The sequence below is a fragment of the Hippichthys cyanospilos genome, chromosome 7 (genome assembly GCF_059441005.1).
Source record: "Hippichthys cyanospilos isolate Australia breed blue-spotted pipefish chromosome 7, RoL_Hcya_1.0, whole genome shotgun sequence".
Taxonomy (NCBI): Eukaryota; Metazoa; Chordata; class Actinopteri; order Syngnathiformes; family Syngnathidae; genus Hippichthys; species Hippichthys cyanospilos.
In genome coordinates this window covers 23523535-23537932 of record NC_142375.1, presented here as the reverse complement: position 1 = coordinate 23537932, position 14398 = coordinate 23523535, and the positions used below count along the sequence as shown (strand labels likewise).

At 41.5% G+C, this 14398-nt stretch overlaps 2 protein-coding genes and 1 long non-coding RNA gene across 3 annotated transcripts in view; 1 reads left to right on the top strand and 2 right to left on the bottom strand.

Moving 5' to 3' along the window:
- LOC148421684 (dorsal-ventral patterning tolloid-like protein 1) overlaps positions 1 to 259 on the bottom strand; it is a 29739-nt gene extending 29480 nt beyond the window's left edge. Inside the window, exon 1 of the mRNA XM_088418652.1 lies at positions 141 to 259. The gene's annotated coding sequence lies outside the window, so the exon portion shown is untranslated. The remainder of the gene's footprint in view (positions 1 to 140) is intronic.
- A 4695-nt stretch (positions 260 to 4954) lies between these two features.
- On the top strand, positions 4955 to 10221 carry tnip2 (TNFAIP3 interacting protein 2). Its single transcript, XM_088420431.1, has 6 exons — positions 4955 to 5764; positions 7530 to 7823; positions 8619 to 8705; positions 8774 to 9019; positions 9591 to 9707; positions 9802 to 10221. Exons 1-6 carry the CDS (start codon positions 5507 to 5509, stop codon positions 10066 to 10068), a joined length of 1269 nt encoding a protein of 422 aa, XP_088276557.1. The 5' UTR covers positions 4955 to 5506; the 3' UTR covers positions 10069 to 10221.
- On the bottom strand, positions 6934 to 12998 carry LOC148421682 (uncharacterized). Its single transcript, XR_015866273.1, has 3 exons — positions 12896 to 12998; positions 12673 to 12782; positions 6934 to 7858 (listed from the first exon to the last, which is right to left on the bottom strand). It is a non-coding gene; the product is annotated as an uncharacterized LOC148421682 (long non-coding RNA).
- Positions 12999 to 14398: the final 1400 nt, after the last annotated feature.

Sequence of the window (14398 nt, the reverse complement as noted above, 5' to 3'; positions counted from 1 at the left end):
GAACTATTCACGCGACAATGCGCTTGGGCATTCCTGCATTGACAGCGACATTGTCAACAAGCGCTGCTAATCTCCCGCCAAATGCTCGCTCTCACACACACACACACACACACACACACACACACACGTAAAACTCTTACCAGCATGCTCCCGTCATGCCATTCTTCTTCAAAGTCCTGGAATGAGGGGTAAAGGGTAAATGGGGTTTGTAGGGGGGTGGGGGTGGGGGTGGGGGGTCGATACGGTTGCGCTGGTCCCCCCCCACCCCCACCGCCACCGCCGCCGCCACTACCACAATCTCCACAACCTCCACGACTAAGCAAGATTATCAGGCGCCGTCCGTCCCTCTGCCGCTAATCCCGGCCTGCGGCGGAGGCACTCGGCAGGTAGCGCCATTCTGACGTCACGCCGCCAATCCAAACGGCAAGCTGTCCAACCGCACGGCCGCGGCAAATCCTCTGCGCGCACGCACACGTGCACGCAAGCCACGCACGCACGCAAAAGACAAAACAAAGGGAACCATTCGGGGGCAACGCTCAAATTTCTCCCATTGAAAAATAATTGGAATAAAAGTCGTCAAAACTGCCGACATCGTCAAAGAATATTTAGCTGTTGTCCATTAGTGCCGTCATAATGAGTACAGATGATCTCGTACTATCAAGTTGTACGCGTGGCAAAACAAAAGCCGAATGCTTCGCATTAGCCGAAAAACAACATTTGAAATCTTTTTTTCAAATTCAAATGGATTTAATTGCAGTTCTTCGTCAAAAGAAGCCTTAAAATTTAGCGTTAGCATCAAACGAGTGTACGACCTCACATTCGCACAGTAAAATGTAAATATGTCGTGTCAAATATATATGTCGCGTATCAAACCGAACTAATTCAAATGAATTGTACAAAAACGGTCAAGAGAATTCAATCATGCTAATACTTGTTATACTTTGACTTGCCTGTACTTTTTTGTGCTGTGTGCGATAAACGAAATGCAGGATTTTCACTAACAAACCTTGGCTTTGAAAAAAAAAGTAAGATAAATAAAACACACACACACACACACACATTATATATGCATCCAGATCAGCAGAATGTCTTCTTAGACAGCATCCAAGCTACTGAGATTAATGCGCTGCGCAGGTATTTGTGTCCCTATTTAAAGCCGTCATCGATCCGCGCGTCCCTGAAACTCTGTGAAAGTACCTCACCAGCATTTAGGTAACACACACGCGCTCACACACATTGGCCAGTGGAGAATAAGTGCTGTGCTTTGCAGCTATGCTAGCATTCTAATTAAGGTTGCCAAGGCCCGCTGAAAATTGCTTTGTAGGCCAAAATACACTAAATGGACATTTTGAGGGCTTTCCCAAAATCTAAATTATACCCAAATTATATTTTTTGCTCTGAATAAACTGCTGAACATAAAGTTTGTTTTGTGGACTTCTAGTTTCCTGAAGCAATGATGTGATTCAATCATAATTTTTCAAGGATTTTTGCATGTTTGTATGATTTCAAATATGGAGTACTCCCTGAAGTTCCTTCAAGTAGCCCCGATGGAAAACCAGTGCCCTGGTTTACAGGAAGCTTGGCATTTTGGTTTCACAGTAAGTGGGCAGTTTAAACTCAGGAACATCCTCTGGAATTTCTAAACGCAAAAATTCTACATAACTCATCTGAAAAGACAATAGAAATCTGCCATTTTGGATTTAAAGTGACCACTTGACATACACTCCAGGAAGTAAAAAAATGTTGCCTTTAACGCTGCTTTCAGATAGGAATACTGTATATAACGTGGTCAATGTCTACAGTGAATGACCCCCCCCCCTCCAAAAAAAAAAAAAAAAAAAAAAAGACACAGAAAGTCTGCCATCTTGGTTTGAGCAGTTCATAGTGGTAAAAATGTGGCTTTCACAAGAGTAGGAAATCCAAGTTGCTGAGAGGAAATCCTCCATTTACGTGACAACTAGCGCGTTCTTCCTCTCCCTTCACTTGTTATTTCCTCTTTTTTTTCACACCTCTTGTTGCGTTTGCGTGATGCAACAACTTGAACACACGGATGTTGTACTGGAATGAAAAGGTGGCGCTGGTGCAGCCGCGGTTATGGTTAAAAAAAAAAAATGCGGAAGTGGGAGGGGAAACAATCGTTTTTCCAGCCTGTTACCCAATGTAATTTTTTTTTTTTAAATCCAATTTTCGTGACTACTTTTGTTTGTTTTGATTGAAGCCCATCTTCAAAACGTAACAAGAGTTGAGCGCTCGCGCTGCGTTTGGGGCCGGCGGAGAATGGAGGAGAAACACTTTCCCATTGAATAACGTCACCCCGCGCCTTCAGTATTGACGGCGATATGCTAATAGCGGCCGCTAATTGCTCCGCTAAGGCTAATTGGCTATGCGGCTTATCGATTGTGCAGCGTTTGCAATCTGCCACCAAAAGTGCTGATTATGCTTTTCGCAATGTCAATTTCAGACATAGAACACCAAAATACAATCGCGTATGTGTGGCTGTGCCTTATGCTTATTTTGCACATTTTCAACATTTTTCGTGTGCGGAAAGACAAAGCTCGTGTATTATTATACTTATTTTGAAATGACAGTCAACACAAGCGTTAACAGTAACATACGTAGCGTGGAGTAATACTCATATATACATATATATATATATATATATATATATATATATACACATACATATATATATATATATATATATATATATATATATATATATATATATATATATACACATACATATATATATATATATATATATATATATATATATATATATATATATATATATATATATATATATATATATTTTTTTTTTTTTTTTAGACTGACAATAATGTATTACTTGTGAAGTTTACTTTTGAACTTTTAAACTTTTAACCGGAAAAAGATGTTGCTCGATTAAATAATTGTCACGAGCTTCAGAGAAAATAGCAAAAAATGCAATTAAATGGGATTAATCCCAACAAATTTTGCTGTTAAAAAAAAATGGTAACTGCAGTTTTAAAAAATTGTGAGACAGCTTATTAGAAAAATTAATAAAAATTGAGAAATTATTTTCTTCAAGTGTATATATTTTACATGCTTAAAAAATGGTTGTTGAAAAATGCAATTAATTGTTATTATATAATTAAATATAGATTAAGTAAAAAAAATCATGTCATACATAAATACTGTTTTAAAAAGAATGTTTTTAGGACAGTGTACTATTTAGCACCATCTAGTGTCACACAACTGTTATACAGTATTTTTAATAAAATCGTAGGTCTAATAATCTGTAATTGTCCTACATAGGTCGCGCCTGCCTGGAGGGGGAAATATTTTGTCGCCCGAAGGATAAGCATTAAGCTGCTGTAGTTTTCTGGTCTATCTGAGACACCGTAGTGTGCATGTTTCGAAATAATTGCATTCTCTTTTGTCACCGTTAGATGGCACTACCTTCTGCACTGTCTCTTTAAGTATCATTCAGTGTGACACTGTTAGTGGGACATAAAAATGTAAATGTTACAACTGTGCTTTTTTTTTAGTGAGTATATATATATTGCACGTGCAAAGTACAATATGCTTGTATTCTTAATGAAGTATAGTTCTATTGTACTAAATCAAGTAATACTCTATACGCTACATTTCAAAAGACAAATGATGAAAGTAGCTTTGACACGTACAGCTATGGCCTCAAAAAAAAAAAAAGATGACAATACGTTCGCGTTCGTGTCGAGAACGGCACCAGCTGCTCGCAGTGCCAAGTATGTCCACAAGATGGTGCCACGCATCCGCTCAACAAGCTTTTGGACCTGAGTTGACCTGTCGAACAAACGGATGAATGAAAGCAAGAACGAATGAAGGAATTGGCTACATTTCCCGTACAGGCTCATGGTGTCAAACAAAAACACGTTGTGCTAGTGTGAAAAAGACATTTGTCATGACGCTGCATTTAGGTGTGCGTTTGGAAACCTTGTTAACTACGTTGGGCGTTCCTTAAAGAAAAACATTTTTCAGAACTTCTTTTCTCTTTATATATGATACTAATATTTTTGTTTTACCGCGGGCAGTAACACATAGCTCTCACATGCGGCCACGATACATTCATTGACAACATAAATAAGTAGATCAGAACACAACAGGGGAATTCATTACGGTGTGGCGTTTACGTGTGCGAGTGCAAACCCTGAAAACTACAATGGAAATGGGTGTGTTCCAAAGTTCCGGTCAAAACCAAACACCTGTTGGGGACGTGATTTTAGATGTTTTAATACCCTTTGGGACACATTTCCTCTTTTTTTTTTTTGTCTGACATAATGAAAACAGTCGGATTTCCTGCAGTTGTGGAATGCACCATTTTGTTTACCGCGCTAGAGTACCTGCCACTTATCTTCCTTTTATGGTTATGTTGTATTCAACGACAACACAAAAACAGGTGGTGTCGTGTATTTGTCAGACCTACTGGGGAATTTGATAAGATGCTGCCTTTACGTGTTCATGTGGAAACCTTGTAAATTACGCTGGCACCGAGGCGCTTTCCAATGTTCCATTGAAAATGTTGCCAAACATCCGTTAGGAACGTTGTTGTAGAAGTTTGAATACCTTCAAGGATACCGTTTCGTCATTTTTTCTCGTTTATCTGACGTAATTAAACCCGTCGGATTTCCTGCAGTTATTGACAACGCCACTTTGTTGACCATGCTTGTTTCCACGGTCTAGCCTGGTGTTTATGCAGCGTTTACATGTGCGTGTGGAAACCCTGTAAACCACGCGAACACAGGGCGCTTTCCAATGTCACGGTCAGAATTGTTGCCAAACGCCCATGAGTCAACTTGAGCGAAGACTTTTCAGTAAATTTCATGAACATTTACAAATATTTTAAATATAGCAAAGGGTAATTTCGTGGCGGAAACATTTAGTTTCCCGCAGCGGTGAATGCACCGACTTTTTTTTTTTTTTTTTTTTTACCAAGGTCTGCGCTTGTGCCGCATTCAGTGTGCATGTGGAAACCCTGTAAACTACGCAGGCACAGGGCGCTTTCCAATGTTCCGGTCAAAATCATTTCCAATCACTTATGACTCAGCATCATCGTAGACACATCCGTAGTTTTATGAACATTTACACATTTAAAATTCGTCGACAGCGGGGGAACTGTTGATTTTCCTATAGCCGATGAACGCAGCACCGGCACTTGAACGGCTAGCTACTTTTTCGGTCATTAAGTCTGGATTTTGTGGAGAAAAGTTCATTCGGGCATTTAAAAAAAAAAAAACTGTGTCATAATGTCGCCGGGAGACGGTGAGTCTGCGACGGCTCACAATACTTGCTTTGACGAATCTCCAAAATTCCAAGGGAAGTTCCCCAGGAAATCCCCTGCTCGGTTATATTATCGTCAAGCGCGTGAAGCCGCGCCGCCCAAACGACAGTGCGCCTTCCTCGGCTTCAATCGAGAAGGAAACGCGCCTCGGATGCTGGATTACTAAAAAAAAAAAAAAAAATCTCAGGGCCCACGAAATCGAGAATGGATCCGGGGGACGAGGACAAGCTGCAGCAGCAGCGCGAGAGCCGGCGGGAGATGGAGCTCTTGAGCAAGCAGCTGGCCGTCAAGGACGACGTGATAGCCGAGCTCAAGTTGAGGCTGGCCGGCCACGAGAGGCTTTGCGTGCCGGTGGTGACCGACAAGCAGTCCAAGACGCTGCTGGAGAATTTGTGCAAAGAAATCTACAAGCTCAAGCAGAAGAGCAACGAGACGGATTTGAAAGTGATCAGACAAGAGGAGGTATATATTTACATTCGATTATTAGCGTAACTGAAAGCCGCTGTTGCTCGAAGCCCGCGTCTCAAACTGGGGGTCGAGGGCCCAGAAATGGCTCCCTTGGAAACGTTTGGGGTCAGGACTGTCCACATGACTCCAATCCATCGCCAAGATGGCTTTAAATTCCGAGATCAAGGCCAAAAACGTAACAAAAGAACGCCTTTATTGTCATAGTACTCGGGTAAACGACGAAATTGGGAGCACTACTACCATTGGTGCAGAAAACTCAAAAAGTAATACAACTAAAGAAGTAATAAAGCTAAATAAAAACTAAAGAAGTCATTTATGAAAATGAATTGAACAGAAGTTGTAGTTTTCCAGGGTCGCAGTTGTTATTTTCAGTTGTTCGTGTTTTGTTGTTCTTCAGAGTAATACATTGTAAAAAAAAAAAAAATTGCTGTTTTTACGGTAAAATACTGGCCCACGCGTTACCAGAAAAGTACAGTTAAAACTACGATGACACATTTTCTACACAGTCAAACATTGAATTGATACTGTTCAATTTACAATTACAAAATATACCGCGTGAAATGAACAGTTTCAATACCATTTTTTCACGTCATGTAGAAAATGTGTTACTGTAATCTAACTCTTGATTTTACACAGTATATTTTGTAATTGTATGTAAATGTACTTTTTTGCCAACCAATTTGCCGGTATTTTATCGTAAAAAACAGCCTTTAAAAAAAAATAAACAGTGTAGCTCCAGGGAAAAGGTTTTTTTTTTTTTTTTTTAAATAATTGCTCACAAATTAAGTCATACTCTTACATGAAAAATGAACTAATAATTGCCTAAAGGAAATATGAATTTCCTTGATCAATTCTAAAAATGTTTTACAGGAAATCCTGTTTTTCTTTTTCAAGAATCGCTAATGTATTCATGTTTTTAGATGAAAAAAGAAGTGGTAATCGCAGAAAAATGTTGCAAATGAATGGACTGTTTCAGGCAGAATATGAGGAAAAAAAAGTAATTTTTCCCACAAAGGCACAATTGTTTTGTTTTTGTTTTGGGAACTCCATTTTTTTTAGAAATATATATATATATATATATATATATATATGTATAAATGAATTCTGAATTTCAACACTAGCCTTGCTTTCCAAAATGCTAATATAACAGATGCCCCCGAAAATAACTTTACTGTGGTTATTATTGCGGTTTTTCATTTAAAAAAAAAGGCAGAAGAAAAAAAAAATCTTTCGCTCTCCGCCACTTCAAACCATAATAAAAAATCATGTATTTGATATGGACTTTTTCATGACTCCAACTAAAATGTGGGGTCTTGATAGTGTTAATAATACTTTGGGGAAAAAAACACTTTATATTTTCACAAAAATATCAAAAAGAATTTGACCAACTTTTTGCCCAAGGGGCCCCTGTATAACCAGTTATGATTTAATAAAAAATAATTGAAAGATTAAAAAAAAACCACAGGGCTGCACAATACATTGGTTTTGAGTTAATGAGGAAAATACCCGTTTTTGACGGGGATTGTGGGATTTCAAGAAAAACGACCCCCTTAAAAGGGAGCGCGTGTCATGTTTGGCATTCATTCGCCGGCGGGCGCTTTAGGGGCATTACGGTCAACGCAGCACCTCCCGCCGGCCGCCCGTAAGGGAAAAAGGCTGTCATTTTTACCCATTGTCCAAATGTCATGGATTTCATTCCTCCGTCGGGCCGACCGTGTGCAAACGCGTGGCAAATATGGCTGCCGCGCGCTCTTACCAGGAAATCCAGAGACTGAGCGAGCAGCTGCGCCAGAAGGACGAGCAGCTGCGGAGCGCGAAGAGCGGCGGGGAATCGGACCGGGATCCCGGCCGCGAGCGCGAGCGCGAGGACGAGGACGAGGACGCGGAGCTGCTGAGGCTGCGCTCGGCCGAGGCCGCCGGGGCCGCGCTGTGCGCGTCCTTGGCCGAGGAGGCCGAGCGGCTGCGGGGACAGCTGGGCGCCACCGTGCGGGTTTGCCGCCAGCTGATGGCCAAGTTGGAGAAGGGCGAGGCGGGACAGCTGGCCGCCACGCAGGTCGGTGCCACCCCCGTGCTTTGCCATCAAACTACCTAGAATTACACAAGAATACGATAATAGCGTGTATTTCAGATCGTAAGAAACAAGAAAATCGAGCCGAAACTCGATCGCTGTCATGTATAGTCCCTGCCGGACTATGAGACGCAGCTTGTATCATCATATATTTGCGCAGTTTTTCTCTATTTCTGGTTTTTATTTGTTTATGCTTGTTTACAGCAAATCAAGCCTTCAACACAGACAGAACTTGCCAGCTTGTTTAGAAATTAGAGCAGCGTCGACATATTTCCAAAAAGACACCGATACGCTGATTATTAGAATACCGCACCGACATAACGGTAACATGCCCGGTGCGTTTGCTGGTGGAGATTATCCTCTGATGGCGAGTTAACTAGCGTGTCGAATTCAATCCTTTTATAGTCTTCTTCTAGTAAGATTGCCCCCTAGTGGCTGGTAAAAAAAACAAAACAAAAAAACTGCAGATACGCCACACTGGACAACGGAGGGTTCAAAGTGTGAGAAAAAAAGTAGTGGCTCATCGTTACAAATTTACGGTAACTCGATAAATTCTGATACTTGCAGAGGACTGTACGATAGGTTATCAATCGCGACAATGTCACAAAAAGCGGTAAGACTCGCAAACGATCCGTCCTGTCATTCAGTGATTCGAATTTATAGGCCTCAAAAACTCAAAAATTTTTCCTCAGCCAAGTTTGACACAACGCTATCAATTCTAAGGGCTGCTTTTCAAACATTTGAATTTGAACGCGGATTCCCTCCCTCGTCTTCACGCAGCCGCCCGAGTCGGCCGAAAGATCGCCAAACTCGCAAATCCGACATCTCGAGGAGGAGAATCGGCAGCTGAAGCAGCGCGTGGTCTACGTAAGAAAAACCGGATTAAAAAAAACGTGGAAAAAAACCTCGGCGACCAAACGTCTTCCAACCTACAGGTCCAAAGTCTGAACTCGCAGTGGCAGAAGTACGATTCCAGTCGGGAGGATTACATCCGGGGACTGTGCCGGCGGCTCAAGGGCGCCGGCGCGCCGCCGCCGCCGCCAGGCACGGCTAACGGCGCCTTGCTCCGTCAAGAGATTTCCCGACTCAACGGCTTGCTCGAGGATAAACTGAGCGAGTGCGCTCGGCTGCGGGGAGAAGCCCGCCAAGCTCGCGAGCGGATCCAGACGCTGGAGCAACAGGTTCAACCGCAAAACCTTTCTCACAAAAACATATTTGAAGATGTTTTCATTGGTTTTTATGCTTATTAAATGAACATTTGTGAAGGTATCCAATTGATATGCGCATGTATGATATATTTTTATACATTTGTTAACTGATAAATCAAGTTTTGAGCGAGGAAATCAAATGTTATGATTTTCCGCCCAAAACCGCCGTTAGCTATGAAGTAGTTACGAGCACCGTATTTCCGCACTATAAGGCGCACCTAAAAGCCTTCATTTTTCGAAAAGGCTGACGGCGCGCCTTATAATCGGGCGCGCCCTATATATGGATCGATAGATCGGTAGACGGGGAACGACGTGATAAAGAAAGCTTACCGGTTTCTTTTGCGTGTTTACGGTTGAACAAGCTTGCTCATATTGACATTGACTAATTATGCTATTGAGAGTTTGAGTTATTATTTGAGTTATTATTATTACTGTATTGTGATTGAAAAAGTTTTCAAATATGCCATTGATTGAGGGTGCGCGGAAAGTACGGTATTGAAAACATAATTGACATATTTCGGGCCTTTGAACGTTGGTTCTTCAGGTACTGATCTACACCGAAGATTTTGAATCGGAACGCGCCGACCGGGAGCGAGCGCAAGGACGCATCCAAGACCTGAAGGAGCAAATTTGCCGCTTAAAACAGCAGCTACACAAACAGGTGAAGAACGAGCAGCTGACGTTTCACGGCGAGCTATTCCGAAGTTTTTTGGGGGTTTTTTAAACGCTTAAATGCCGGGAAACGTTTTTGGCAGGGAGCTAGCCGAGAAACCCGGGAGGTCCCCGTGTGTCACGTTCACATCGGCCACAGGGCGTCCGCGTCGCGGCGCCACCACCGGGACGCCGGCGAGCGTCCGGGGGGCAGGACCAACGCGCGGCGACAGTCGGCGCCGGCTCCGCCCCCTACCGGCGCCCCGACGGAGGTCCCGTCGGATCTGCAGTGCCCGCGCTGCTTGGCCACCTTCGACGAGGACGACGCCGCCCGGTACCTCAACCACTGCGAGGAGTGCGCCACCTTGTGAGCGCCGCCGGGGACGCTTGGCGCACTACATGAAATACCTCAAAAAAAACACTTTCAACTCGCACCTTATTTGCGGTCACGTGCTAAAGTCTTGGGCCGTCCGTCGCGCGCTTACGAATCGGCGAACGCGACCTTCGCGCAAACGTTTGCGCTTTTCGTGCCGCGTCCGTAAAAAGACATGGTTTTGGCGCCATCTGCTGACAATTGTTTGCCCGAGGCAGTTCACGTTTTTCAGTTAACGCGAAGAACAACACAATGTTCTTTTGGCGACACCTGGTGACATTTTTTTTGCCTAAGTTAATTTTTTAACGTTTTCAATAAACGCAAACAAAAAAATAAGACGGCAATACAATGTCCAATACTAAGTCGGTTAACGGTTTCAATAAACGCCGAAAAATTACGGCAATACAATGTTCTCTTGGCGCCATCTGGTGACAAATATTTGCTAAGGCAGTTTTTAACAAAAACGCAAACAAAAAAACAGTACTTGCCGTATTATTTTTAAAAACTCGAACAAATAAATGATTAATTTTTTATTTTTTTTTGGTCTGGTCCGACTTAGGAGAAAAAATAAAGAAAAATTCTGAGATAGGCCAGCAGTTATGAAGTCACAAATGAAAATCTACAAAAAAAAAGTTGTATTTTGCCATTTTCGTGCCATGTCCACAATAAGACATTGTTCCGGCGTCATCCGGTGACAATAATTTGCCTAATTCAGTTTTTAACGAAAAAAACCCCCCACAAAACAAAACAATAACATGGCAATACAATATTATTTTGTTTATGGTTAAAAAATACCCTAAGTAACATAAATCTGCAAACGTCAAATTGTTATTCATTTTTGTCCGGTCCCACAAAAGGAAAAATATCAATAAAGGTAAACCTGAAATAAAGTTATGGTCATAAATGAAAACCTATTTTATTAAAAAAAAAATTTTTTTTTTTTGTTTTTTTTCTTCCAAATGCGCTTGAGCGACCTTTCAAGCGCAATATGTAAAAAAGTATCAGGAAGGATATGAGCGTAACGATGGCCCACGACTTTAATCACGTACTCGAATGCAAAACCGTATAAGCTTCCTCCTGTTGAATCACAAAATCTCATTCGGTGCTAGATATCTATTCATAATTTATTATAATACTGAGAAGCCATAGGATATTCTTATACTGTCATACTATTTTAATATAAAATATGAAAATCTATTTATTTAACTTGCGGCGCATACAAAGAACCCGATTGTGGAAAATATGCTGCTTTTGTCCCCTCTGAGCTGATTGTCTATTTTTATAATAAAACATTTTTCACGATTGAGAAGCTGACATTTTCATTGTAAGTCCAAAGTAAGTCTTTCAAGAAACGGATTACTTTAGGCACTAAAGTCATCTAGTACTAATTAGTACTTGAGTTATTAAAGTACTAAATCAATTACTGCACTAAAGTCATGGCCTACTTTTTCTATTCCTCTAGATACTCAAGTAATCAGTAACTACTTGAGTAATCGATTACCTTGGTGCTAAAGTCATCTAATATTAATGTACTATGGTAGTCTAATAGAGGTACTAAAGTAACGACTTAATTCAATACTTCAGGTACTAAAGTAATCGAATACTAATATGGTAATCTAGTGCTTGGTGCATTAAAGTACTAGTACTGCACGAGTAATGAATGACTTCGGTTACAAATCAATGAATTACTTGGGTACAAAAGTACTAATCAATCACTGTGGCACCTTAGATAACCGATGATTTTAGGTACTAAATGACTTTAGAACTTGATTTGTTTAGTACCAGCCGTTTTTAGAAGCGCTTCTGGTGAAAAACTCCATCGCTGGGTATATCGGATGAAATGTTTGGATTTAAAACAAACAAAGAAACAAAAGACGTAAAAATACGCCTTTGGGAGTGAGCGGGTTAATTCAAAGCAGGCTGACGGCGTCTAATACCCCAAAAGAGTCTTTTACACGACGAGGCGTAGCTCTCAAACTGGTTAGTGCGCCCCGTAGCGTGTCACGCGGCGGCGGCGGCGGCGGCGGAAAACCCCTGGTCCCCGTCTCCGCCTCAACGGGTCACGTGACACGCGCGCACCAACCGTAAAATGAATGATACAAAGCCATAACGCGGGCAACAAAGCGTCGCGTAGTATCGCTATGATACACAAAGCGCGCGCGAATGGCTTGTCACGGGTTCGCTCAAGTCGGAACAGGAAATCGGACATCCCCCTGCTCCGACGGGAAACAGGATACGCACACAAACTGCCCGAGGTGATTCGGAGTAGCGAAACCCGAGAAAATAAAGTACGATCGGGGTTATAAAATTAAGTCATTATAGCCAAAAAAAAAAATTATATATATATATATATATATATATATATATATATATATATATATATATATATATATATATATATATATATATATGTTCTAACTTATGACTATTATTATCCTGTCGGTGACATTTGTTTCAAAAGGCCCCCCAAAAAAGCCCCCACAATCCCCCAACGCATTCTTGCACTCTCAGGACAAAAATGTCACACGCCGCACACCCACAAAAACACACATCAACACCTTCAGCCCACTTTTCTAGAGTACATGATCGGGGGGTAGCCCACCTGACTGCTGTGGGAACTTCTCAGCGATTCCACGTCTGCAAGCACTTCTAAGGCCGCCAGACATTTTGTCTCATTACCTTTCATCTTGGGAATGGGAATTTCCACGCACACTAGGAGACACACATACACAACACTTAAGTCTCACGCACACACACACTAATATTTGTGTGTACGTGGATGGACAAACATTAAAACGGAGGTTTTCTAAAAATAAGCGACTGACGGAAAATGTTGACGTTTCCTCGAGGTCCCGTCCTCATTTGTGTATTCGCAGGAATGTCACAAGTCATTTGCATATTTTAGGCTGACCAAACAGCGTTCCATTCATCCAGCACTCGCAAAATGAACACGCGGGTGCATGAGTCACTCGAGTTTCCAGCTGGATGATGTCATCAGATCATGCACTTTATGATTTGCCTACCTTAAAAAAAAAAACAAAAAAAAAAAACAAGGCCATAAAGCCAGCGACCACCTTTCACTTCAACTCGTAAGGCGGGTGACACTTTAGAACACTTTTGCATTTTTTAATTTTTGATCTACTTTTATTTGCCGGTGAAAATAGTTACTTTGATCATTATGAATTGATTTTGACAGCTCTACTATGTGAACTTCCTTCTGTAAGGTAAAACCAAAATGCACTAAACTACCTCATGAGTAAATCAAGCAATCCCGTTTTGGAAACAATACGCTCAATCGGATATGTTCATTGCAATAATATTTAAGCCGCAAATGCAACGTTATTAGTCCGCACGCAGTATCAGTATTGTGGCCGCCATTGAAATGTTCTTCCCACATCGTGTCTGGGGCACCTGACACCTCAGCAAAAATCTCTCTCGTTTCCGTGACCTCATTTTACGCCGCGCGAGCGTGAGGGGAAAGCACTCCATTTCACAACGCGACTTTCCCTTAGCGCCGGAAGAAAAGCAAAGCAGACGTACGATTATTCAAATTGGAACCTTGAACCCTTGCGCGATATTTTGTGCAATCCTTTCATCTTCACGTCAAAGGAAAAGCATTGAAAGAAGACAGTAGGGAGCTGAAATTTCACCCAGATGGCGACCAAATTCAACATGGCGCGACCGCTTTGTTTTCACACCAAAAACCATCAAAATTCTGCACAACCGTGAAATAACTTCTCAATGTCCTTTTCCAAAATGACTATTTTAACGCATCGGATTTGGATGAATTGACGATAGTTGCACGCCGACCTTTGCTATTGCAAAGCTAACTGCTAAACATAGTTTAATGTTCGAGAAATAAGTCAAGAAAAGGCACATCCATTTTTAAAACGAGGAATGTTCTTTTTGATATAACCAAAGCTGTGGGAAAACGAAGCCGGCTAAGTGCTTACCAAGCATTTATTTATCGACTAAAAAGCTTGATTTGTCCTCATTTTGAGCCTTGTGTCCTGAGGGACTCCACCGGCGCTGTTCTTTCGTCCTAATTTTCACAAGAGGTCGCGTCCAGATGTCCCGGACTTTATCTTTTCCAATGTTTGGGGGCAGTGTGTATGTCAATAACACAGCTGTCATAAAAAAATGTACAAGGATACCCAAAACGGTATCATTTTTATATAAAAAAAAAAGCAAGCTAAATTAACTGTCAACTTTTAACTATTTTTTTTTTACAGCGATTATAGAGTTTAGTTTAAAGTTGAAATAAAATGCATCAAAGTGCCTGAAATAAAAATAATGGCAATTCTTTTATTCTGATTACACTTCAGGTG

Excerpts from the sequence above, each read along its gene's own strand:
- tnip2 (XM_088420431.1), top strand. The coding sequence starts at position 5,507 with ATGGATCCGGGGGACGAGGACAAGCTGCAGCAGCAGCGCGAGAGCCGG. Across the intron at positions 9,020-9,590 it reads TCCAGACGCTGGAGCAACAG|GTACTGATCTACACCGAAGA; the intron begins GTTCAACCGCAA and ends TTGGTTCTTCAG. Across the intron at positions 9,708-9,801 it reads AACAGCAGCTACACAAACAG|GGAGCTAGCCGAGAAACCCG; the intron begins GTGAAGAACGAG and ends CGTTTTTGGCAG.